This window comes from Cyphomyrmex costatus, unplaced genomic scaffold, assembly GCF_001594065.2.
Source record: "Cyphomyrmex costatus isolate MS0001 unplaced genomic scaffold, Ccosl1.0 scaffold241, whole genome shotgun sequence".
NCBI lineage: Eukaryota > Metazoa > Arthropoda > Insecta > Hymenoptera > Formicidae > Cyphomyrmex > Cyphomyrmex costatus.
Genome location: NW_017276489.1, coordinates 1,763,396 through 1,790,721, shown reverse-complemented (window position 1 = coordinate 1,790,721; position 27,326 = coordinate 1,763,396). Strand labels below are relative to the sequence as shown.

The 27,326-nt window shown below is 32.1% G+C and overlaps 4 protein-coding genes across 5 annotated transcripts; 3 read left to right on the top strand and 1 right to left on the bottom strand.

Moving 5' to 3' along the window:
• The first annotated feature begins 82 nt into the window (after positions 1–82).
• LOC108774302 (lysophospholipase-like protein 1) lies at positions 83–2,532 on the top strand. Of its 2 annotated transcripts, XM_018540374.1 has the most exons (5): positions 83–96; positions 607–742; positions 874–998; positions 1,259–1,519; positions 2,193–2,532. In XM_018540374.1, the coding sequence occupies exons 2-5, from the start codon at positions 655–657 to the stop codon at positions 2,415–2,417; spliced, it is 699 nt and encodes a 232-aa protein (XP_018395876.1). In that variant the 5' UTR covers positions 83–96; positions 607–654; the 3' UTR covers positions 2,418–2,532. The 2 variants fall into 2 exon arrangements, with proteins under 2 accessions (XP_018395876.1, XP_018395875.1); XM_018540373.1 differs by lacking the exon at positions 83–96 and having other exon boundaries at positions 335–742.
• Positions 2,533–8,255: 5,723 nt separating this feature from the next.
• On the top strand, positions 8,256–11,853 carry LOC108774262 (uncharacterized). The gene is made up of 4 exons (XM_018540324.1): positions 8,256–8,438; positions 9,851–10,186; positions 10,693–10,927; positions 11,037–11,853. The coding sequence occupies exons 1-4, from the start codon at positions 8,360–8,362 to the stop codon at positions 11,851–11,853; spliced, it is 1,467 nt and encodes a 488-aa protein (XP_018395826.1). The 5' UTR covers positions 8,256–8,359.
• A 2,563-nt stretch (positions 11,854–14,416) lies between these two features.
• LOC108774289 (RRP15-like protein) lies at positions 14,417–16,504 on the bottom strand. The gene is made up of 4 exons (XM_018540358.1): positions 16,430–16,504; positions 15,579–15,966; positions 15,289–15,508; positions 14,417–14,752 (listed from the first exon to the last, which is right to left on the bottom strand). Coding segments are annotated over exons 1-4 (735 nt in total). The 5' UTR covers positions 16,431–16,504; the 3' UTR covers positions 14,417–14,626.
• A 3,677-nt stretch (positions 16,505–20,181) lies between these two features.
• Positions 20,182–26,816, top strand: LOC108774318 (uncharacterized). The gene is made up of 3 exons (XM_018540391.1): positions 20,182–20,509; positions 23,189–25,538; positions 26,056–26,816. The coding sequence occupies exons 1-3, from the start codon at positions 20,306–20,308 to the stop codon at positions 26,202–26,204; spliced, it is 2,703 nt and encodes a 900-aa protein (XP_018395893.1). The 5' UTR covers positions 20,182–20,305; the 3' UTR covers positions 26,205–26,816.
• The last annotated feature ends 510 nt before the right edge of the window (positions 26,817–27,326 follow it).

Genomic DNA, 27,326 nt, shown 5'->3' with positions numbered 1-27,326 from the left:
GCCGTTGGAGCGGCTACATGGCCAATAAGAATACAAAGAAGAAGAAGAAGATGGCCGCTCTCATGCTTCTCTCTGCTTTCTGGTAGTCTCATGGAGGTAAGAAATAACAGGAGCACGGAGTATTAAGATACTCCGTGAACAGGAGGGAGTGTATGGCCTTTCAGGTGGTGGGGAAAACTGCGTTATTATATGTGATTGGTTGGCCACAATAATATGGCGTTTTGTACTTTATTGAGATCATAGTCCATGGCCCATGACACACATGCTTGATTTCTCGTTGAATTGCTAACTGGATCAAATTCTTGCCACTGCATTGCCGTATTACCAGCATCGTAGCCAATCCGAGTGGCAAGATTCTAATCTAGCAGTATCCAACTAGCAATGTAGCAAGAAAACAAGCATCGTGTGCAACTGACCTAACTTATTACACCAGAGTGTACACTAGTTCAGAACTTTGGAAAAGGAACAAATCTTTTATCTCTTGCACTTTTTGCACTTGACTTGATAAACATGTGTAAAGTGTATTCATCAAAACTGATTAAAATGAATCGTCATAAGGCATTATTTGATTTATAATTTATTTATGTATTTTTATAAAAATTCTAGGAAATTAATGCTAAAACAAATAGTAAGCATTAAAGTTTCATCGACAGAATGGCAGCGATTGCAAGAATCTCACAAGCGAATATCGTGCAAGCTACGAGAAAACATAGTGCTACTGTATTTTGCTTCCATGGATCTGGTAAAGTAATTTCTAAATCTAATTGTGTAATAAACAAAAGAACGCAATTGAACTTTTAAGATAGCTATAACTTTCAAGATTTGCTGTAACTGCTGGTTTTTGTTCATATGCATTTAATTTTACTGCTGCAGGTGATACAGCAGAGGGTTTTAAAGAATGGGTTAATATTCTTAATAGAGAAAATCTACAGTTTCCACACATAAAATTAATTTATCCTAGCGCACCTAGTCAACCTTACACACCTAACAATGGAATGGTAATAGGATATAATTATGACTGTGAAATAATTATGATCCTGGAATGCTTGATTTTTACATTTATATTTAATTGATACAAAATATGTATAAAATATGTATATATATATATATATATGTATATTTATTTATTTGTAAATATATCCTGAAGTTTTTAGGCATTGTTAGCAATCTATTAGTCAAGATTCCAGGATATTCATATCTTTTTTCATAACTTCTTAATTATAGGTACTTGATCTTATTAAAAAAAGTTTTCTTATAGATGCAAAACGTATGGTTTGATCGTTTGGCAATATCCAATCAAGTTCCAGAACACTTAGATTCAATCAATTCCATGTGTCAAAATGTATCAGAATTGATTGACAGAGAAGTGGCTGATGGAATTCCATTTAACAGAATAATTCTAGGTGGATTTTCAATGGGTGGCTGTCTCGCATTGCATCTAGCATATAGATACCGACCAGCCATAGCTGGTTGTTTTGCTATGTCTTCCTTCCTAAACAAGGATTCTATAGTCTATGAGGTAAGGGACCTATTCTGTAACTGTAACGATATCGTTAAATTATCGTTGCGCAGCTACTTTTGGTATACAAAACCTGCGCAATGATAACATAACGATATCATTGCAGTCATTAAAAGTTATAGAATAGGTCCCTAAATATAGGAGAAACTTTTTTATCCATTTCTCATAATACTATTTATGTTTAATTGCGTTTAGTAAGAAAAATAAATTTGCAACTGCTGTAAAATTCTTTAACATATTTATTGGATATAAAAATATAAACCAGATGTTAAAAAATTTTATAATAGTTGCAAAACTACTAAATGCAATCTTTCTGAATATATTGAATATTTAAGGATAGTACTTATGTTCTCTGAAGAAACAGTCATGTTCATATAGTACGATTGTAAGCATTTCATTACAAAAAGATATTTTTTGCTGTTATGAATAATCTTTTTTTCTATATAATAAAATAAAAAATATCTTGCAATTAAAGGATACTTCATCCCAATCAGCACACAATAATATTTAAAAAATGTTTTTTAAATATTGTATGCTAATGGAATAAAAAGTGTTATAAAATACTTGATTGTATCAGAACTTTTACAAAAGGGTTCTACAAGATTAAAACTCAATGTTAATATTATATTATGTAAATAATGTTTTATTGTTTATTATTTATATTTAATTACAGTATTTGAAAATGAATCCAGAACATTGTAAGATACCGCTTGTTCAATATCATGGCACAGTAGATACTTTAGTTCCTATTGAATGGGGTAAGCAGAGCGCTAAGAATTTGAAAGATCTTGGAGTAAACGTGAAGTTTGTGCCGCTGCAAAATATGGAACACGAGTTGAGTCGTGAGGAGATTCAAAGTTGGAGGAACTGGCTCCTCCAAATCTTGCCGGATAAATAATATACAAATTGTTAAATATTAAAATTATTGTTCATGTACTATATTTTATAATCAAGACTGTAAAATGGTATATATTGCATTTGTTTTTAGAAATATATTGATAATAGTTGTTATGTGGAATGGTAGCAATAAAAATTAAGTTTTATTACAATATAACATAAGAGCCATATAAATTGCTAAAAAGGTGATAAATTTAAGAAAGACCTGACTCTTGTATAATATGCAAGCAAGATGAATTGTTCCATTATGTCATCGTTTGATGATTATATGGTACGTTCATGTCATGAATAATGTTAATTCACAAGATCGATAAATTGACCCCAACCTTCAAAATATTTAAATCTTTCTGCACTTTATTAATTCGTTTTATTCCTCTCTCTCTCTTTCTTACATAGATATTATTTTTTTAACATGTTGGAACAGGTTACATTATTTTTAAAAAATTATTTAAATTATACAAAAAATAAAGTATTGTTTTATAATAAAAAAATTATGTTATAATATATTATATTGTAAATTTATAGAATTTTAATCAATTTGATAAAAATTAAAAGAATCTATCGATAGATTAAAATTTATTTGCTAGCATGAATAGTTGAAGCTCATCGTTTAACCTAAATTACACATAATCACGTGAAATTGTCAGAACGTTTGCTTTTGGAGATGCAAATATTTTCATTATTAAAGTTTTACCTTTATTATTAAGTAAAACCGGGAATTTGAATAAAATCAATACTATCCACTTGACCCGCTTTTTACGTAAAACGAACGAACGTGTTCACATTGTTGACCACTTGCCTTTACTATATGTGCTTTCATCACATGCAATCTCACTCAGATTGATTTATTTTTTTATTTTATTATATTTCGCGATAAATGACTTTCACTAAATTCTCGAATCTATAGAATACACTTATGATTTATTCTATATCAATAAATGTTATTTACAAATGATTTCTTAGATTGTTTCTCGAATCTAGACAATAAAATATTTATTTTCCGCGTGTTACTAGGTGATTAAAACGGAATATGTGTCGACAGTTTGATAGCGAATCATTAGTGCATATTGCAGAACAAAAATATAGCAATATAAAAAATAGTACCAACTTTAGATTTGCGTTTGAATGTAATATAAGCATCTCGATTGTATTTTATTTCTTCCATATTGCACAATTAAGAAAAACGTATGTTAAAAAAATTTATTAATTTTCTATTTTTATTTATTAATTTTTAATTAAAAAATTTTAATAAGATTGTTAAATTCTGGAATTATCTCACGAATTATAAATATGTTTATGATGATTGTTTAGCAAGACACATATAAGATGGACCGAAAGTTGCTATAAGTATCAACTGAATTTTATGATACAGAAAAAAACTTGGCGTGCCCGGGTAACATTAAAACGCAATATTCTAGAACCAGTATGGTTCTATCGCAACATTCTACAGATATACATAATATATGAAAACAATTCAACAAAAAAGAGATGTTAATAATCACTTACTAAACTTTTGTAAATTTGTTATCTATAATCGACTAATATATTCAAATATTTTATTTCTCCATAATTTACGACACAATCAATTTTCTTTTTGAGTATTTTTCGTATCTCACAAGCTATGTATATATATAATAAAAAAGAAAAAGGGCTACAAGCCAAAAATTTTTGGCTCGTCGTCGTCGTTTCGGAATGTTGCGGGACATTCCGGGACGTCGCGGGATATTGCGGGACTTTGCGGGACATCTCGGAACTAATACTGTATCAGTGTACCCTCGCTTTGACGAAATGAAGGGCATGATCCACGTAGGCATTAAGAATGAAGAAAGACACGGTGGTAACCGCAAACCTTCTGGTATAATTGAAACATTATTTTTGTAATCGTCGAACAAATCATCTATATTTTTTTTCTGCAATAAAATTCTTCATACTTGTAAATTTTGAAATATTCTATAAAATTTCTATATTTTCTGATGAAATCTTATAAAATTTAAAGAAGTTTAAGATATTTTTCCAGTTTTCAATTATATTTTATACTTTATAGAATAAGAAAATCTTAGAGAATATTTCAGAATTCATATATATAAAAAGTTTTAGGAAAAGAAATAGACTTTCTCAGTGTCCATGAAATGCGTTTCAATTTATAAAAATTTTGAAAAATCAATTATGGAAAATTGTTTTATTGCAATGTTACATAATTAAAGAAATATGTTTATAAAATATTTCTTTTGACGTTAATTTTTTTTTAATAGAAAATTTATCAATTTTAGAATGTATTTATAAGAATTACGCTCCTAATAAATTATTTATTTTTGTTTATAAGAATTATTTTATGATGTAATCAATATCATAAACATCTAATAGTACATGCATTATCCCGACAAAAATAAATATTAAAGAGTTAATATGTAAGAAAAAAAAATAATAAAAGCGTAAACGAAGCTTCTAAGGGATGAAAATAGAGAGAACGATACATAAAAGGGAAATTAATCTTCTTTTTATGTTTCGTCGTCTCAATTTTCATCTAGAAGTTTCGTTTACGCTTCTTGTCACTCTCTACTTACGCTTCTTATTTTCGTTAGGAGATACATGATACGAGGAATATTACATTTACCTATATATGAAAACATTACTTCATTTAATCGATTATTATAATACGTTGCTAACTTTAAAAATACCGAAAATATGTTATACTTTATTTATGAAAATATTGAGTCGATTAATACATGTTAACTTAATAATTATTAGAGTGTCTTAATATCATACTTTTATTTTATTTCAATTCGTATAATTACATTGTACTTTATTAATATTTTTAGAAGTTCTTGTTGATAAAATTAGGTTGCGATTTTGAAGACCATCTGATTTTTTCTTTGTGATACAATCGTTCTCATCAAAATCTTCAAATTACATATATCAGCAGTTAGAATCTATATCTAGACAAACTTGCATAATCGCATACATGTACAAGTAGAAAATTATCCAATCGCATTTCTATTATTAAAAAACTCATAAAATGCGATTGAATAATTTTTTGTGCTTGTTATGTTACACACAAACTTGTCTATAGATAGACCCTATAACATCCTGTATGGGAATAAGAAAATATACACCTCGACTTTACTGCCTTCCAGCGTGCACCGGATACGACGACGAGGGTCAGGAAGGTGGAATCGCGCCGACGAGTCCACCGACGACGTGTGCGCAGTGAAACTGCGATGGGATTGCTGCACCCCGTCGAGTGGCTTCGGGGTGGGTGGTAGATAGCCTCACTGGTTTGGCGTCGTTCTCGCCACCGACGTCGCGTCGTGACACCGACGTTCACGTTTCATTGTACTATCGACTCGCGAGGGAGATGTAAAACGCATGTTATTAATCGGCGATACGAAAACATATCTCGCAACGTACGCTTGACGTGGGATCGATGTTCAACGACGGGCGGCCTGTGGAGAACGGGCGTGAAAGGGGAATGAAACGGTGCGTTCCTTGAGCTAAGAATATTACTGTAGGGAGAAATCTTTAAAAAGGAAGAAGATATATACATACATATATACATATACACATACAGAAGGCATATACACATATATAGTTAAACATAAAACGGGGTGCAAGCGTATTATAAAATGTGAAATCGATACTTGCGATGAGAAGTTCTGCAGAGTGAAAACGTGAACCATAACATTTTAAGAAGAGAAGAGAGCATAGACGCTCGTGGACGTGCAAGTAAAAGTGATTATGTGGTGGATGTTCGAACGTATCGTTAAGGGTGGATCTGGGTCATTGTGAATGGATTTCTCGACGAATAGAATGAAATAGAATTTTATATTCTACCGAAGAAAACGAATAAAAGTTTGAATCATAAGAGTTCAGTATATTATATTGAATACACTGAACTGCATTTAGATTATTGAAGTGTTTTTATCGAAGAGCGATACAGAAAACAACTTCGGATATTCGGAGAACTTATTGTATATTAACATTAAATAATTCTTTTCTAAAATATAGTATAAATGCAAAAGTTGTAACATGATGAGAGACATATGATGCGTTAATTAATAATTTATTAATAGAAATAATAACATTTACACGTAATATCATTAATTATCACTTTATTGTGTGATCTAATCGTGATATATCATAGAAACGGCGCGAGGTAGTCAGCGGAGAAATTACAGCAAAAATTGGACCAAAACATATGCAATATCTTCACGATCCGCACACGATGGCATTTATTGTGTTGATGAGATAGCAAATCCTCCGTATCATCTTCCGGATTCGAGGATACACTGGTGTGAATAGCACCGACGGTAAATAATATGGCGCGTATTATTCCGCAGTCGATGACGTCAAAGAACGCGAGAGACATATAGACTGTTCGATGTAAAGAGGCTGGGTAAGGAAAGTGGATGTGATAAAATTTCCCAAAGGACGAGGAATAAATTTCCCAAAGGGAAGAAACGTCGACGATTGCGTTACGCACAGAGATAGAAAGTGAGAAATAGATTCTCGTGGCGACCATATAATAAAGTTTTCTTAATTATTTCTGAACAGGAAATACAAGCATCATCTGTTTTTAAGGTCTTTTCCGAGAAGTAAGAAATATAGAAAAGATAATTCTTCATTCATTATTACATAAAATTAAAGTCTCTCAGTTCTTTTAATATTTTCGACACTTCTCTTACATATAATAAGAAACTTTAACGCTGTGATATCTTTAAAAAATGTTAACAAACTTTGTATAAAGAGAGAAAAGAACGTGCGATCGATCGTGCACGTTTTCAAAGATTCTTAGTACACTTTTCTCCTTAAAATTTTCACAGACGTCTTCAAGAACTTTTTTTATACTTAAACAACACAAACAACATAAATGCGGAGACGTTTTTCTTGAGAGAGACAAGAATCTTCGAGTCGAATATATCGATTTTTCACTTGGAAGACTTTAAACTATCTCGACAAATAGGGCAGACGTCTAAGAGACGGCTGAAGGGATAAATCAAGATAAATCTCAAAGAGAAGAAGAGGGGGAGAAAAAGGTGAAGCGTTCCTAGAGGGTTGCGATATATCGAGTGCAGGGTTGGTGACAGGGACAATAGAGCCAAGAAAGAAGTCGAACGAGTGGCGTTTCTCTCGATTGAGAAATAGAGATATCGTTGGAGAAGCAGCGTAGCAGGTTGATACACACAAAGTGGGGACGTTGTGGAAATGGGTCAAGAGTGCTTCGGCGATGGCAGTGTGGCAGCTTCTACTTAACGTGTTCTACGTTGAATTGTGCTTCAAATCGGTACGTGTGCTATACAGCACGGATTAATACCTAGACGGATTCTCGTGGATAGGAAAATTACAAATGATAGTGCTGCAACATTAGTGAATCGTAATAAGTGTGTCATCATGCGAATTTCAAATCGCGTGACCGTTTCTTATACGATTTAATGAAACTAAACTATAACAATCTACGCATTTATCGCAAATTAAATTTGCATCTTTATATGTAGTTATTTTTTTTATTAATTAATGTAATGCAAGGCAATTAAAAATGTATGAATTAAATTGATTTAAATTTCAGCTTACAAACGATGCGAACTGCACTTGCTTCCTCTTTATTTCACGATCGATAAAAAATCCATAGATTATTCTGGATGTTAATTCCGAGATTAAAGAATTTGCAATGATGCCAAAGAATCATTTGATCTGTGCGATGTAACGAACGCGAGGTCATCCAAAAAGTACAACGAGAATCACAACGAGGAACCCAAGTTCGATGCATTCCGCGGTGCATCACACAAGAGATGCGTTTATCGCGGCGAAAGCGCATCCAGTCATCGTCCACGTGCTGAAATCCGCGAGTTGTCAATGTGATCGTGTGTCGTTATCGTTTCTCTTGAGGAGACGTAATCGTCGTCTCCTCTCAGATTGACGAATTCAACGAGTCTTCAGTCACTTTTTATGATTTACGGATCGCACAGAGCTACAGAGTCAGCAACCACCACGGGGATCGCTTGGCTTCACAATATCACCATTCAAGGTGAATTATCCCTGTAGATCTTCGTGTTTCATTCTTATAATCTTGTTTTATTTATATAAAAATTGTGTAAGAAATTTTATATAGTATAAATTATCATGTATTTTTAATGAATGATTTTGTTTGTTTTATACGTACATAAATATTCAAATATTAATGAAGAAGAATAACATAGTTAATTATAGCATTATGCGTGTGTCGAAAACAATACACGTATTAAATAAATTAAAAATAAGCAATTAAAATATATATATTGCTAATTAATTTCTTATCGTTTCTACTATAAAAAAATTATTTATTTATTAATAAATTTACATTATATTTTACTATAGTTTATTAAGAATAATATGTATCTAAAATGACGTTCGTATTATATATATGTATATCTGAAAGTTGATGGATTAATTTTATAGTAACCATCATGTATGTATATAGTTTAATAATACAGTTGTTTAAATACAAGTGCATCATTGCTCTCTCGAGCTATAAGATCAATTTCTTATCAAGTTGTGTCTATGTTTTTTTTAGCGTTATCTTTAGTCACAGAGCGTCGACCATGAAGATTAGGTGGTGTTGTAAAAACTTTACACGCGAGCGCGTATAAAGATTGATCGACTGTGTCCGATATTTGCCCTACTCTCTCGGTGCCTATCTAATATATTACGATGATCGCATAAAGCTTTACTTTCACCGTCGTCAAAGGGGAGAACTATGAAATTCGGCCTATTAGCATAAGAGAGAGTTCACTCACGTAAAACAGTTTCGCCCACGTTTACGTAATATTCATCGCTATTCATAAGGTATACGATAAACAGGAAGTAATTTAAATTTGAATTTTAATGCGTAATTACAGGTTAACAATAATTAGTTATAGTTTATTTGCTTTATGAAACATTCTTAATAATCTTATCTTAATAATCAACAATATTATATTCTTATCTGTATTATAAAAACAAAAAAAAGATTTTTTAATTTTAATGATGCAGTAAAATAAAGAAAGTTTATAGTGTTTATTAAAAAAATTACAATAAAATTATAGTATAAATATAAATTTTTATATTTATGTACATCATAATAAATCATACAATAAAATTATATAATTATATAGATTTTTATATTTATATAAAATATAGATACATTTATATATAACTTTATTATTATTTGTTCAAATTTATATTTAAAAAATTATAAAAAAAGATGTAATTAAATCATACAGAATGTTGATTTCTTTATTAAATATATATAATTTATTATATGTAGAAAAAATAACATCCAACAAATTTTTTGTTAAGAAATTCAAAGATTGTTCATTTTGAAAATTCGATTTAATAGACCAAATAATTTTATACATAAATCTATTCTTTCATAAATATAACAATATGTGTTACGAAGTAAGGTCAATCATTTAATTACAGGTGAAATGAGCAGTAGCGGTGGATTCGGCGTCGGTGTCGGCGTCGCCGGCGGACCGACCCTCGCGGCCGCTCAGCAAGGTCAAGGAGTGGCCGCCCTTATGGTGATGCTTGCCGTTCTCTGCTTCATCTTTGCGTATTGCTGTTGGGGTGCGCCCTTCTGCCGATCCTTATGCAGACGACATTGCTGCTGTCGTCTGGAAGATCCTGATCCGGATCCACGATTCGGCGGCAGCGACCAGGCCATGGTAGCAACGCCGACAATCATCCTCCTGCCGCATGGCAGAATGCTTGTTGTTGATGGCACAATTTTCACTCAGTTCCAGACTGATCCTACAGGTAAAATTTAGGATTTTTGAAAGTGAGAAAAGCGATTACTCAAATAGAACGAATTAAATAGTAAAATCAGTTATTTATAAAATAATGCGATGTATACAGATGATTAAAAAAGTAAGAAATAAATTCCCCTGTAAATTAAATATGACGTTAAAGAATTTCTTGGACTGCGTTCCACTTGGCGCTTGCAATGCTCTTGAAAGCATTTTATTCTTATTGTTTATCAAATGTTAAACAAAGACAAATGATGCTCGCCAGCAATGTGAACGCCAAGTAGAACGTATCCTTGATAATACGCATATATTAAATACATTGCGTATAAAATGAAGAAGAAAACATTAACATAGTTTCTAAATGAAGTGTCTGTAATAGAGAAATTTTAAAATAATTTAAATTGTTTTTTATGCTATTGATAAAATTATAATTATATCTAATAAATACATTTTGCTACAAAATTTTGATAATCTTTTAGAATAAATAAAATTTTTTTACTATAAAATTTTTGGCAGGTTTAGACTTGGTGGAACTTGGCGATAGTGTGTTGCGCGCTCAGAGAAATCCACGAAGTGTAAATCGTCATCAGTTACAGAGCAGTCAAGGCAGTATCCTCGAAATGGATGCTGAAACACCTAGTAAAGACAGCTTAGGTTCCATCGGATGTTTCCCACCACCTACTTACGAGAGTATTTACGGTAAAGAGGAAACTGACATGCCTCCTTCTTATTCTGACATCCTTTTACACAGGTACTTTATTTTAAAATAAATTAGAAAATTATTTAAAATTAATTTATTATTATGAACTTTATTAATTAGATATTTGTTAACATTAATTTAAATTTAACTCGATTCACAGATTCGCTAATTTACCGCATGAAATTGATATGCATGGTTACTGTCGTGATGGCAAAGAAGAGATTGAGATGCAGAGTCTAGACAACTGTCCGCATATCATTGGTAATCCATTAAATTCGATACCTGGATATCATCCTTATGCCACGGTGACGAGTCTGTCTAGTCTACAAAGCTACCCGCGACGGAACGTTTCGCGCAATCCGTCCATTATCAGCAATCCATTAGACAACTTTTACGTGGACAACGAGCTTAGTCTCTATCGACTCAGTCGGGAGACGATGCCACGAGTCTCTAGTAACGATGCGAACCTCGAGACCTTCCGTGTGTCTCACGACGAGATATCTTTCCGTGTTCCGCTCGACGAGAACGAGAATCATCGACACGCAAGCCGTAACAATTATCAAGTCGCCGGCAATGAGCTGATGAATACGAGGAATCGCGCCCGCAGCGCTTCCAGGTTGAGCCAGGATAGTCGCAGGAGTTCATTGAATCGCGATCCCGGAGACCAACATCAAGTTTTCGTCAGGTTGCCTGATCCCGAAGAGATCGAGGCTGCACGAGATAGACGTATCGAAGAAGATCAGCGATCTCGAATGTATCGCGAGGATCAGGACGTGAGGAATCTGCATCTTGATCATCCTCAATTGCAAGATGAGATCAATCGCAACATTGTTGAGGATGATCCCAGGTACTTTGCGAGGAACAGGCGGCTGGAGAATGAAGACAGGAATCAGGACGAAGCTGAGGTAGCTCAATATCCTGACGAGGAGGCTGGAAATTTCGGCGCGCTCGCCGATATTCGCGAGAGTAGAGTGTAATCTAAACTTTTAATTGTGCATTTAGTTCGCATTTTTTCGAATAATTGCTGAAAAAGGCATTAACCGGATATTGTCAAAAATGCTTTAGGAGTACGTAAAAAATTTCATCTGATTCTTCAAATAAGATAATTTAAATTTAAAGAAAATTATGAAAAAAATAATTTCTATACATCTTCATCATCTTTATTAAGAACTTATTAAGAATGTCGTAGCATTCGAGTTTATAATTAACGTTAAAATGTTTTCTTTTTATTTCGTGAAAAAGAATTAATTCGTGCTCTTTATACCATGTGAATTTGATAAACGGTATACAACATCTCACACGATAGACAAAGAAAGTTGCGTGACAAGACAACAGAATTGCGACAAGTTTTTACGTTAAATTATAGGATAGGATATATTGGTTTTAATTATGTTCACACATATAAATTCAGGAATAAGAATTATGGAAATCGAGTCGAGAAGTTGTGGTTACAAGATAAATATTGCATTGTGCAGAAAATATAACATGATGTTATAACTATATATGTATATATATATATATATATATGTGACAATATAATTATACGTGACAGTCTAGTAAAATCCGGCACACACACACACACACACACACACACACACACACACACACACACACACACACACACACACACACACACACACACACACACACACACACACATGCATATTTCTGACAGATGATCGTACAGTAACAACGATTTTTTCTTGAAAGTATAATGTATGGCGACCAGAAAAGATTCGAAAATGAAAAGAGAAAACATAAAGATAATCATAAGTTCTTGTGAGACATATTGGATAACGTGAAATATTGAAAATACCAAACAGTTTTTATTCTTTTACAAAATAACGTAGATAAAGATTTTAATCATACGATAAATTATGTTGCATCATCTAAGTCCTTCTAGATAAGAAAACTTCGATCACAAGAAATTAGCAAAAATTGAGCAGTTTTAAATGTAAACATTTGTATGGAAACATTATGTTTAAATCTAACAAACGAAACATAGTAAAGTTAGTTCAGTCCGTCCAGGCTTTCACAAGCGCACTTAAGTTTCACAAGCATCACCGATAGCAATTTAATCATGATTAGCGGTTTCCTTCTCTTTGATATTTTGTAGATAAACAGATATCATGCCATTTTAAATAGTTGTTATATATTTAAAAACATAATATGCTTCTTATATATATTATTTATAAAATACACTCTCCTCACTATTTTTGAATGGTACTATCCAATGGATACATCGAACGATTTTAATATTTGCGAAAAATGATAAGATGGAAATCTTTGACTTAGAAAAAAAATGAAATAAGACGCGTAACAAAAATTTATATTAAGAAAAACAATTAAGTGAAATGTATCACATATTAGGAGTTTCAGGAACCAAAGAAAGATCTGTATTGAAATTGGATAATCAGATACAGCAAAGTATCAAAACGTCAAATCGAATAGAAAGTGAACGGTTTTGGCTTTAGATACACTTCTTTACGTACGTATACGTACATAAAATAATTATAAAAGAAATATAAAAGTTATACACACGTTATCACTGTTACCGTGTATCATAGGGACAAATCACTGACCGAGAGAAACCGAGAATAAAATTCTGTGCGTGAAGCGAATATAAATACTGTGTGCCTTCCTAGTTTTTAGATTGCTAAATGAATAATATATAGACAACAGAATTTTTCGTTTTACAATAGCTGATCATTTTGACCAAGCTCTTTTTCTTCTTTTATTTTAAATCTAATTATAATAAAACGATAAGAAGCAACTTATTTTGTAAGATATAATGTTATTCTATCGCGAAAAGGAATATCCCCTTAAATATAAACAATCAATATATCAGTAAATTAATAAACGATATCAATACAAATTTTGTTTCTGATAATGAGAAATGTAATAGTTTACATTGTACATATATATATTGTTATATTTAATTATAATAATACTGAATCGTAAGAAACGTAAGTTTTACTCTATGAATGCACAAATCAGTAAATTTATAATTTTTTTTAAGATTCCTGTTCAATCGCCACTATTTTTAATCGTGATATCAAAAACGAGAAAATAAAAATTCTTGCGAATTATTTGAATTGAGATTGTTTTCAATAAAACATTTGCAATCAATAGAGAGTAGAAGTAAATTTATATTAAAATATACTGAAAACTATCTTATTTCAGGAAGAAATTAAGCCATATTTTTATCTATTTTATTAATTTATTAGTTTGTCAGAACTATCGTTCGTTTCGTTTTTGCGGTTACATATATTCCTAATTCATTCTTAGATACATGGTAATTTATTAATTGACGAAACAAAAGAAATTTCTAGTATAGCTTACAAGTCTATCTATTGTGTTCTAATGAAATATATTTGCTTTTTAATATATTTTGCAAAAATTTTTTTTTCTCATTTCTGACGTTACAATCTAAAATAGCAATAGTGTGAGCAAACAAGAATCTCAGTTCACATTATTTAGGGATGACAGTCAACTTGTAGTCGGTGGATTCCGATCCTCTCATGTATGCTTTAGTTTTACAAGAGGTTTATTGGAAAGTCGAAGGCTATAAGAGTAAAGAAATAATCTGTTTCGAGAACCCATAGTTCATTTACAATTCACAAATATGTACATGTTTGTTCCAAGAAATATCAATGCAGTTAACACTATGTACACAACTAATATCGACATTTTTATGACTAATTATAGTTACTTAAAAGAGTCATATAAAAAAGAAGAAAGCTTTTATTTTTAATCTACATCGCTGTTTATATCCTCAGGAGCTGAAGAATCTTCTTCTACGTTCTTCTTGTCCCAGTCTTTCAACTTAGCCCCCATAATAAAGTCATCTCGAAGAACACTCCACATTTTGTGATCCTTAAAACAAACATGTTTCTATTGTTATACACAATTGTATATTGCAATGTAAAACAGAATGTACCAATATCAATAAACACAATTATATATGGCCTTCATATAAATGCATTAATAATCAATATATAAACCTATGTAATCACAAATTATACATCGGTATAAAGGCAGATAGAGTTACAATGTTAGTCATAATTTAGCAATACTTATTTAATCTAATTCGTGATCCACACGATTAAGAGCGATTCTGGACGTTTCGGCAATAGTTTTTTACCATCTTCAGTGGTGGATGTTATAAATTCATATTTCGATTGTATTCTTAAGTTGTCTAAGCATAAGCACAACCCTCGGCCAATTGCATTAAATGCATTAAAAAATGCATTAAAAAATAAAATGCATTAAAAAAATTTAATGTTTATCAAAAAAATAGCATATTACTGTTATTTTTTAATGCCAATATAAAAATATTGAACATGTTAATAATCTATTTTATATGTATAATATTTATTTATACTTTCTTTTGTATAACAAAATTTACTCACTTTGTTTTTATCATCTGTCTGCTCAACAGGCTTTTCAGATTTCACAGAATTATTAGTTGGTATACTTTTACTGCCACCCATAAGAATATCAAGGAAGGCGTTCTTGTCAATATTTTTGTACACTTGTTCGCGTTTTCTTTCTAATGGACCTGCTTGCGATAATTTCTTTTTAATTTCTACTTGTTGCGTTTTTACTGCATTAAATAATTGTACAACTCCTCTGCAAAATAAAATGTGAAGAATTTATCAACGAATAAATAATAAAAAATTTACAAACCTAATATACTTACTTTGTAGCTATCTGTAACAACATTCTTTCATGCTCCCGATCTGTAATAGATGGTTTTATTCTGATGCCAATGTTTTTTGTTATTCTTGATTTACTTAGTACAGTATTTGATGTAACACTTGTCTTATTTTCTTCTAATTCTGTTTTGATCTCCTCTTGAATGCCATCAATCTCGAAGGAAATATCTTCTTTTTTCTCTTTTATTTTTATATCACACAACTTCTTTGCCTTGGCCAGTACAAGTGTTTTTTTTCTCTTTGGTTTATTTGTTTTTAGAATCTTTTGCATGACATCAGCCCAGCCTGTATTTGTAGTAAATCCATCATCCTCATTATCGCTCTGTGCCAGTGCTGGACCAGCATTGTTTACTTTGTCCGCTTTCGATTGCACTACAAGATACAAATTTAATTGCAAATTTTATCAAAGTGATTCTTAGAATATTATGACCAATAATAACAATACAATAGAGAATGATATATGGTTTCATGAGAGCATTTGATTTATATAATTGACGAGTTTTAGGTTCAAGTTCTGATTCTCATTCCATACATGATTAAAAAATAGAGATTATGCGCGAAAGAACTTATATATTCCGTTTCATATTTTAAGAGAGAGAGAACTCATCAAAGATCTTATCAAAATACTTGTCAAAAACAAATTAATGTCTATGTCGAACTCCTTTATTTTATTCTTCAACCAACCCTCTATAAAAACAAGATATATAAGATAGAGGATACAGTTGTCAGAATTAAAATCAGGACTCGACGATTATGAGACAACCATTTTTATACAGAGCTACCTTATAGCATTCTCATACTTATTTAAAAAAAATAATCTTGTATAATTCCTTACTTGGTCAGGTAAAAATGTGGTATCATACACTGAACGACTGAACTCCAGCCTTCAACGGCTTCAAACATAACCACGTGGTCGTTGACACGATGGAAGAAATACCCAGAAAGCCAGAAACACAAGGCACCAAAATCCGATTAAGCTAGGGAGTTTTTTGAAATTCACCAATTGAGTACCACTGTTCGATCGGATTAAAAATCCGACCATTTGTCGTAAACACCCATAAGAAAACGTAAGGGGCAGTCACATGGAGTCAGAAATAACGGAACGGAACAGTAACGGAACATTGATAGAAAAGAGATAGAACAATCCTATCTCTTTTCTATCAATGTTCCGTTCTCATTCCGTTCTGCTATTTCTTTCTCCATCGGGTTAGCCGTAAGACGTATCAGTAAGGCTGGAGTCACATTGAGCGAAAATTACAACGAAACGGAACAGTGAAACCAATCAGAACTCTACAATCATTCCGCTGCTTTACTTTCTGCGATTGTGATTGGTTTCGCTGTTCCGTTCCACTATAGATTTCCGCTCAATGTGACTCCAGCCTAAGGAAATCGTAACATTGGATTCGCTACCGGCCTTACGGTCTCTACTGTGATTGGCCAATTCGCTTACTGATTGCGTTTTATGGCCTTACGTTTTTCTATGTGTCATGGGCTTAAGGCTGCCGCACACACCTTCCATAATAAATAACTATTGCCTGGTTTATGCTTCAGGTCTTAATTCCAAGATCCTAAAATTCAATCAATAAAGCTGCCAGTTCTAACTGAAATTTGAACTCTATTGGCTGAATTTTATGATCTTGGCCAAAGTAACAAACCACGATTGACAACGGGAGAAATAATCAAATACAAGTAAAAATTTATACAATTTTCCGAGAAGATAATCACTATCTGAAATATTGTCCCACAGATTACATGATTTCATTTAATTTTATATAATTTTATTTGGTGACAAATAATTGTCCTCACTATATATGCGTCATATATGGTAAAATAAACGATTATTTTTATTTAATATTACACAATTGTTTCTTGTACAAAATTATTTCTTGTTGCATATGTAATTATCGGATTATATCGGAATTTCATATAAATTTTATATTGATTTCAAGAATTTTGTCCCATGATTATATTAAGTAATTATTCCCTCGCAATTTCCTATTATACTTAAAAAATAATATCAGGAAATTATATAATATGAGCTGAAGTGTCTTCCCACGTGCACTTATGTTCATTCTCGTGCAAAGCTATACCTCACAGCTAACGTTAAATGTATTTCTGAAATCACGTATATTCACAAAATACGTATCGCACGTATACCTACTTTATATATTTTCATATGTATTTTACTGCATAAAAATGGAATATATATATATATATACATGTTTGTGTTTTATTATATTTATTTAAGAAAAGAAAAGATGTAAACAACATATCAGAAGAACTTAACTTTTGATGAAAAGTTACATACCAGTATATTATATTGCGAAGCATTTATATATAAAATACTTCAACTTTTGTTCTACACAGCCAAAATTCTTAATTAAAGTATCATTAGTCAAAAGTCTTTATATGTTACATATGGAGACATAAAAAAATATGTCAGTTTTTGAATAAATATGTTTTTATTCACGTGGTGTTTGCTTAATAATTAAACACGGGAAATCCGTTAAATTATATACATGTCTATGATTAAATTCAATTTTGACACGCATAGCTGAGTTTTCCTCACATTGTACGTCTTCGTCAATTGTTTGATTGCGCGTTGAATCCGTAAATTGGATAAATACACATTCCCCTTCTGCAACTCTTATTAGCACGAATGTACAATATACATACATTATCTCGATTTTATCGCTTTGATTCTATTTGTGGTTAGTTGTCTTTAAAAAAAAAACCAATAGAAAATCAAAAAGACAATTAAAAAAAAAATCTTTTTATTATCTTTTAGTATTTCTGTGCTGTCTGAAAGTTTTTAAAAAGTTAAATACATACATATTTATTTATAAAGTTATTAATATAAGTTACTTATTTATAAATTTATTAATAAAGTTATTTATAAACTTTTATTTTAAGCAATAGCTTGTGAAATAATAATAAAAACTTTAATCCAGCCAATTACAGAGTACGTTTAAACTGTTTAAACATGCGAATTACATTTAAACGCTAAAGTGCGCAATTACTATCAATATTACCATACGCGCGAAAAATTAATTTTTTCGAAACTTGCGGTGCCATACAAAGTTAGCACTCACATTTAATTTTTTTTTTATCTAAGTCAACACGAAACTATTTTTCGCATCTATCAGGAACTGTAGAACGTTTATATGGATGCAAATAAAACTATAGATAAAATCTCCGATTTTTAAAAATAAGGTGTTAACTTTGCAGAGGTATTCAATAATAATATCTATATACTGTTTGAAACAAGAATGTACACATGATTTTTTCACTTAATTTTTAAAAAATCTTAAGAAAATTAAATAACCCGATTAAAAACATATTCGTACATTGTCTTAATAATTGAGATGTGTGTTCTATATCTTTCTGTATGAAAATTTAAATTGAACAAAAAAGAAAGGAAGAATATGAAAGAGTTAATATCGGCACAAGTAAACTAGCCAGACTCTAAAAGCCTCTCTTTTTTATACATATATTTATTTTGAATTATTGTTCACTCTGAATCAGTTTATTTTATATTAATTTGAAACAAGTTAGAAGAAAAAGCAATAATGTTGCGTTCTTCTTCTTCTTTTTCTTTTACTAGCACATTATAGACATGTGCTTCGCGCGCGCTATTTTCAATTAATTATCTCATTGCAATATGAAGAACAGAAAATTTATTTAAATTATTATCTATAGCTCTGATAATACAAACTTAAATTATTATTATTATTAAGAAATTTTAATTAATAATATATGTAACATAAACTAAATTTAATTTTAAGAATACATTTGAAATAATAACAAAAAATATTAAGAATATGTAATTAAAACGAAATTAGTTTAAGGTAAATATTTCATAAAGTTTAATATACATGAAAATTTTTAGTTACTATTTAATTTAAGACGACGTAACATAAAATTTTCAAATTTCAAGTTTGGAATCAGAGCGATACCGAAAATCCGTTATAATGCTACATTTTGTTAAAATCGGAGAACTTTTAATATTTCTATCCATCATATTGGTTCAACTATTCGTACTTTTCAAATTTTGTGTCCGGATTCGAAATTAAGGATCCCGAAAACCTTTTTGATACTATATTTCAACGAAATTAGAGGACTTTTAACATTGCCATCCGCCATATATATATTGTTTCAGTTAATTTTCATTTCTAAATTTTAATTTCTGATTCAGAATCAGCGACCTTGATAACTCTTTAACTACTCTACACTTCATCAGAATTGAAGTACTCTACTATCAGTGTTAACGAAAAGAGACTTTAATAAGACATGTAGTCAATTTTAAGATACGAATCTTCTAAAAAACATTTGTATTTGTATTTATGCTCAAATGATGCAAAACTGTGAATAAATTTCTAATTACTTCCGCCACTGTAAAAAAAATGTATCTACTCCTCCGAGGTGTCTTCTGCACTTCCTTCTGTCTCTCTTTCTCTCATACGTTTCCATCTCCTTCTGAGCGTTTTGGAAGGGTAATCCGGAGTAATTTAGTGCAGCTGTGAGTGGGTGAGGAGTGAGAGGGACAAACAACGGATTCGCGGAGCGCGTCAGTCAGTCGTTGATAGTCGCTGGCGACGGTGACGTCGGTGAGACAGTCGGAGATTGTTATAGACAGTTCCGATCCGTCATTTGAGAGCTTAGTGTGGTCGATTCTAAGCAGAGTTGAGCGCGACGACGCGCATCTGGCAAAATGGCAGAACGAAGCCGTGCGGATTACCTCGCGCTTCTCTACCTAACTTGCTTGGTCGCGCAGATGGTGCGGTCGAACCCGGTGAACATCCCCCTGAATCGGGTGCCGCTGCAACTGTCGAACAAGGCGTGGAAAGCCCTAAACGATCACTCTCCGACGCATCACTTGTACGCGCATGGCAATCTAATAAATGCACAAGAATTGGTGAGTCCGTATATACCTGCTTGACGTCACGCGTCTTCCACGGAGAGTCAGGATATCTTGGGGAAAATCGAGGAAGTCTCGATTGCTTGCTCTCTTATAATGCCTTTGTTTTCATTTTCGACGCAGTCGTATGAGTGTCACGGGAGCTGACAATGTTGACATGAACATGAATCGATGAGCCAATCTTTCTTTGTTTGGTGATGACAGCAACGGGAAAAACCTTGCTTGCAAATATAATGCGTCGCGAGTTGCAACATGTAGCATTGAAGGGGGTGGAGGATTATTTTTTCTCCTCCTGCGCAGTTTGATTTCTTTTTATTCTTTGAATAAATAATTAAATATTTGCAGAAAGTGAAGATGAGATTTCTATAAACAATTTAAGATCATCAGATAATTATCGATGCGATGAAAATTAAATGTAAATTAACTTCTATTATCAGTGTGATGAAAATTATATTGTAAACATCAGGCCAAGGATTGAGCAATTGGATTATATTTATTATTAGTAAAATAATTTTTTTCTTTAATTGAAATAATTATTTGATAATGTCACAAAAAAGTTTGAAAAAATTCTCTCTCTAAAGGTAAAAAGATTTTTTTATTTTTCATTACAATAATGATTTACAAGCATTGCATGTATTGAATTCTATTTATAGATAATCTTATAGCACATGAAAGATGTAAGAATCTAATATCAAGGATTGAAGAGTCAAGTAATTGCATGATTATAATGATTTTGATTTGTTTTCTTGGAAGGATATATGTTTAATGAATGTTCGCTCTGAGAATCATGAGACGTTTTTAAACTTTTAAGTTGAATTATTTACTGAATTCTTTCAAGAACACAATGTTGCGTAATATTCAATTAATACAAATAATTGACATTATTATTTAGAGAAAGAAAGAAATACATCAAAATTGCAATTTGTTTTTAACATAGCTAAAAAATTTGTAGCTGTTCTGGATTGTATCATTATTTTATTTCTTTGATAAGGGTGATATTAAACACAACTGCTTCTGAAAAACAGGGATAAGATAATATATTGTTTTATATTTCTCTGATCGTGTGACATATCAATATGCGAATGTATTCTATTAATGCGTGTCAAGGTACATATATACATTTCTATGTATATTCTGTGTATATTCAGAATGATAAACTGAGATAATAACGTTCTGGGTTATCGGGCCAAGTTGTACTCAGGCCAAACTGTACTCAGCTGAAGAAATGTGGAAAATTGTTAATGCGCAACAGATTTTAATCTTTAAAAATATTTTCGGGTATGGCATACCCAGGCCTTTTTATTTCCAAGATTAGAACTTTTTTTATGTTTGAAAGGTAGCTACCGTTTCGGGTCAGAAAATAAACTATAAACTTTCATCTTTATATTCCATAAAACTTTGAATAATTTGTGACGAAGATTTCAGGAAATCAGACATTAAAAAGTGTCATGAACATCATATACCTACGTGCAATGCTTATAAGAGTGTGACATTTAAGATAAGTTATTCGCCGGTTTTATTTATTTTATTTAACTACTTATTTTATGTATATATATATATATATATATATACACTCACCCGCAAATGAAGGTGGTATATACTGTTATACTGATAATGATAATTTAGGAAAAATTTACCAAACTTCAAATAATTATAACTTGGTAAATAATGAAGATAAAAATATATTTAAAAATGCAAAATGAAACTTGAAGTATCCACTAGGAATATTTGAATGAGAATTGTACTGGGCCATTATTTTGAAAATGCAGTTGAGAAAGAGGAGATGCAAAATTGATAATCATTGATCTGAGATTACAACGATATATGGCGTAAATCAGGCGTCGCATATTAATGGGATAAAATGCACATGTTTGCACGGAATTTTATCTTTAAAATCTTCTTTTTTACGAAGTTTTCGATACAATCACTTTTTTGCTGAATTATTCCAAATTTAAAGTACCGCTGTTATTAGCTCGAATTATGATTGTAATTCATTCCAATATGAACTGTATAAAATTTGATAGATCAAAATTGTCTTTTTATGTAACCTTATTTATGTAATATAATTACTTTTAATTATAATAAACATTTTTTATACAAATGTTAATTCTATAAATTTACAGGTATTTAGTTTATTCTTGTTTCAATTCATTATTCAATAGCAAAAAATGTATTTTTTTTAAAAGCTACAATAATGCAAAATTTTTTCTGAAAATTCAAAGTTTCTACTTTTCAATATGCATATTTAAAATGTTTTTGTAACTTATATACGAAAAATACGAATTTTTTAACAAAATATTTTTTAAAACTATTTTTTACTTTTGCTTATAACTATTGCTTATGACTATTTAATTAATAAGGATGTGTACATTTATTTAATACTTTTTGGCGTTTCGATTGAAAAAGAAAAATTTGTTAAATTAATTTATTTTTATAAATATTCTGAGCAATCAAAATTGGCTTAGGTATGCCATTCCAAATGTGATGTTTAATTGGGTCAAAATAATATTATGTTTTTCAGTTTCATATTACAACAGTAGAATAATTGCTGCAATAACTAAAATTGTAAACGAGATTTATTATTTTAGTCAATAATGACGATATCAATAATTGTTTAATTTTAAGATAATGATTTATGTTTTATTTCTCATGTAAATAACTCCATTATTATTGCAGGATGAGCCGCCTTACAAAGTATATAAATTTACGTACGATTTGAGTCCAATATGTGGAACGGAGTCTTGTCCCAGAGAGGCCTGTACAATTGACCTGAAGCAAGACGAGTACGGCGACATAGAAACGCTGAATGATTCCATTCAGTGCATGTACTTCTATCCAGCTGATGCACAGAATGACATGTCGCAGGAGCAACAGAGTTATCAGGAGCAAGAGGATATTCAGGTCACTCAGGAGAATCTAGCCGAACAGATGAACAACAATCGAAGCGTGGAGTTGGATCACGAGATTCAGGAGACCGGTGATGAGAACATTAGACCGTTCATCGCCATGCGCGCTTCTGGCAACAACTATTGTCCGGGTTGTCCGTACGAACTAAATCCGAATCTGCCAGGTCTTCTTACTTTTGGTGAACAAGCATTGAAATCAATGGACGAGCAGACCACAAACGATTACAAGCACAAGTTAATGAGTATCGTAAGAGTTACCCGCTTGGTATCGGTCTCGTCTAACGTGATAGAGTATCAGCTGTTACTGTTGATAGGCGAGTCTGAATGCCTGAAGAACGCTTTAGAACAGGAGCAGGAATGTCCATTGCGAATAACCGTTCCAACCAAATTGTGCCTAGTCACGTTCGAGCAACGACCGTGGCAACAGACATCTCTGAAGATCACTAAAAATAACTGTACAGATCCCGAGAACGTGTCCACTAGCCAAACGCAAAGATCAAATTTGGAGAGCGAATCCTTTGTAACAGTCAAGTATAACGAAGGACAATCGTCCCATACTGAGATGGCCGATATGTATGAAGGTTTGAAGGAAATTTTGGACAATTATACTCTCGCACCTTCGACGCCCTCAAAGGAACCCGAGGAAGCTGAAGTCACAGAATCCTCTATCATGAAAGTAGTATTGAATAAGAGTCAGGACGACGAAAAGATTTCAGGTTTTACGGACAAGGTAAAAGAGTTCAAAGAATTCTTAGAGGACTTTGATCTGCCTGTCAAGGTGGAAGATGCTACATCCAATACAGATGGAGCTATGAAAGAAGTCAAGGAAGAGAAATTTCAGCGAAAGAAGGTTTTTGTAGAGGATCTGAAGGTCGAAAAAGTAAACGATAGAGGAAACGTTAATAACAGAAGGAAACGTTCAGAGCCTGGTCAGAATTTGGTCGGTGCTCCAGGCGCTATATCCATAAACGATCCTGATATTCAACTCTTTGCCCAAAAAGCTTTGCAAAAAATTTCCACAGAATCGAACGGTCCGAATGAGCCGTTTATAGTAGAAATCACCGAAGCGAGCGTCCAGGTGGTCGCCGGTAAACTTTACAAGATCAAAGCCAAGCTGGGCGATAGTAATTGTTTAAAGGGCGTCAAGGACAACTGCAAGTTGCTAGAAGGAAGCGAGGTGAAAGAGTGTCTGATAGAGGTATGGTCGCGACCATGGCTCCAGGATCCACCTCAGATAACGGTTACGTGCCCTCCGTCGGAAAATAACAGAAGGAAACGGTCCCTTCGTGGCGTTAATTACAGCAACAAGATGCTGCAAATCTCCAAGGACGTGAAGCTCGATCGGCTATTCGACAAGTTCGTGACGACCTACAATCGGACATACTCCTCGTCGGAAGAGAGAGATCTGCGATTTAAAATATTCCGTGAGAATTTAAATTTTATAGAGGTGCTGCAAAAGACCGAGCAAGGAACCGGTGTCTACGGCGTGAATATGTTCGCTGATGTATCGCAAGAGGAATTCCGCACGCGTTACCTCGGTCTACGACCAGACTTGCAATCGGAAAATGAAATTCCTCTGCCTAAGGCCGAAATCCCGGATATCGAGTTACTACCCAGCTTTGACTGGCGACAGAAGGGCGTCGTGACTTCAGTGAAGGATCAAGGTTCATGTGGTTCGTGCTGGGCCTTCTCGGTGACGGGTAACGTCGAAGGCCAATATGCGATCAAGCACGGCAAGTTGTTGTCTCTGTCCGAACAGGAACTGGTGGACTGTGACGATCTTGATGAGGGCTGTAACGGTGGCTTACCCGATAACGCCTATAGAGCTATCGAGAAGCTAGGCGGTCTTGAACTAGAATCAGACTATCCATATGAGGCGGAAAACGAGAAGTGTCATTTCAAAAAGAATTTGGCGAAAGTAGAATTAGCTTCCGCTGTCAACATTACATCGAACGAGACGCAACTAGCACAGTGGTTGGTACAAAACGGTCCAATCTCCATCGGCATTAATGCTAATGCCATGCAGTTTTATATAGGTGGTGTCTCGCATCCTTACAAATTCCTGTGCAACCCAAAGAATCTGGATCATGGTGTACTAATCGTTGGATATGGCACAAGTCGTATGTATTGCGTTATAAAATCGCTCTTATTGAAATCTAATATTGATCACTTTACTGGAAGAATAATAAATTACTTATTTAGAGTACTATATAAGAGCGCTGAACAACAGTTCTTTAATATTTAAAATATGCAATCAGTTACTGTCTTTAATATTAATTTGGCTAGTATTAGATTTCTGTAAAGATAGTTTTGAACACACAGTTGAAAAATATTTGAAAAACATAGCAAAAAAGCTCATGTTGTATTTTCTTTTCCACAAAGATCCAGAGAAATTAATTTTGATTATCTTGGATAATTATGATTTTACATCTTAACACAATCTTATACTTTTATATCTATTGTTAATACGTACAATAATAGAGAAAGTCAAGAATACGTATTTTACTAAAAATCAACGTTCTTTTTAAAAGATGCTACATTTTTTCTCACATCTTTTCGAAGGTTTACAATTTAATATTTAACATTAATATTATTCAGTGCGATGATATAAATGACGTCTTAATTTTCTCTTTTTAGACTATCCGCTTTTCAATAAAAACATACCATATTGGATCATCAAGAATAGTTGGGGAAAATCTTGGGGCGAACAGGGATACTACAGAGTTTACCGCGGGGATGGCACTTGCGGACTTAATATGATGGCCTCTAGTGCCGTGGTTGTTTAACGCTGCTACGTTAAATAAGTTTTTCATGACAATTAACTTATAATCGTTTCAAGCGAAGTTATACATTATACATACATATATATAGAGATATCCTTTTCTACTAATTAACGCCGATTTTGAAACAGAATCCATTCGCTTGTCAAAGATTTAATAAATGCGATTTGATCACATTGTCAATCTTCACTATGTATTATAGTATTCATTCAATATGATGTTCAGCTTGTGCAAGTATCTGGCAAGCGGATGAATCGTCTGGAGCTAGTTATATGTTGTGTAATTTAAGCTAAGTTTAATTTTCCGCATATATATATATACATATTAGGAGAAAACAGTGTTCAAGAGAAAATCGTTTACGACAATCCTATTCGTTTGTTGAAAAGATCGAAACTAAATTATATAATTCGCTACTAATGTTTTGCAAATCTCTTTATAAAATAATACGGATATATATATATAAATATATAAAGTGTGTTAAAATATGCTACGATGTTGAAACTTCAGCAATAGAAAGTAGTTTTAATTGCGTGTATAAAAATCAGTAAGTAAAAAATGAAAGTGTACTCCCTTCCCCTAAGAAACTTTTATATTTCACAGTTTTTAAGTTTGTTACAGACCGTTTTTTGAAAAATTTTATAATGGATTTTTAACTTTGCTTAGGTCCTGAAAAATAGTTTTATATGCGATTTATTAACTGAAATAAAAGCGAAAAAAAATAATTTATAAGGAAATAAACGAAACAAAGAAATAAGTAGGAATCCGATTTTTATTAAACGCAATAAAGAGATAACTATACAAAACCATGTCAATTTAATATACCTGAAATTATTATAACACAAGTACATATATTCGAAAAAGATTTAAAATCCTTACAATGATGTGTTGAGAAACACATCTGAAACTTATAAAATTTTGTTTCCTTGAGATAATTATGCTAAATTGCAAAATATTGACATAAAAAAGGACTAAAACTATTTTGTTTTCACGAAATTTTAATTAATTAATTAAGTTGTACACTGGGGTACATTAGAAACATTTAAATATATATCGAAATAATCATAAAATTATGAAACTATTCTTTCTTTCTCTCTCTCTCTCTCTCTCTCTTCATTATATTATTAGTAA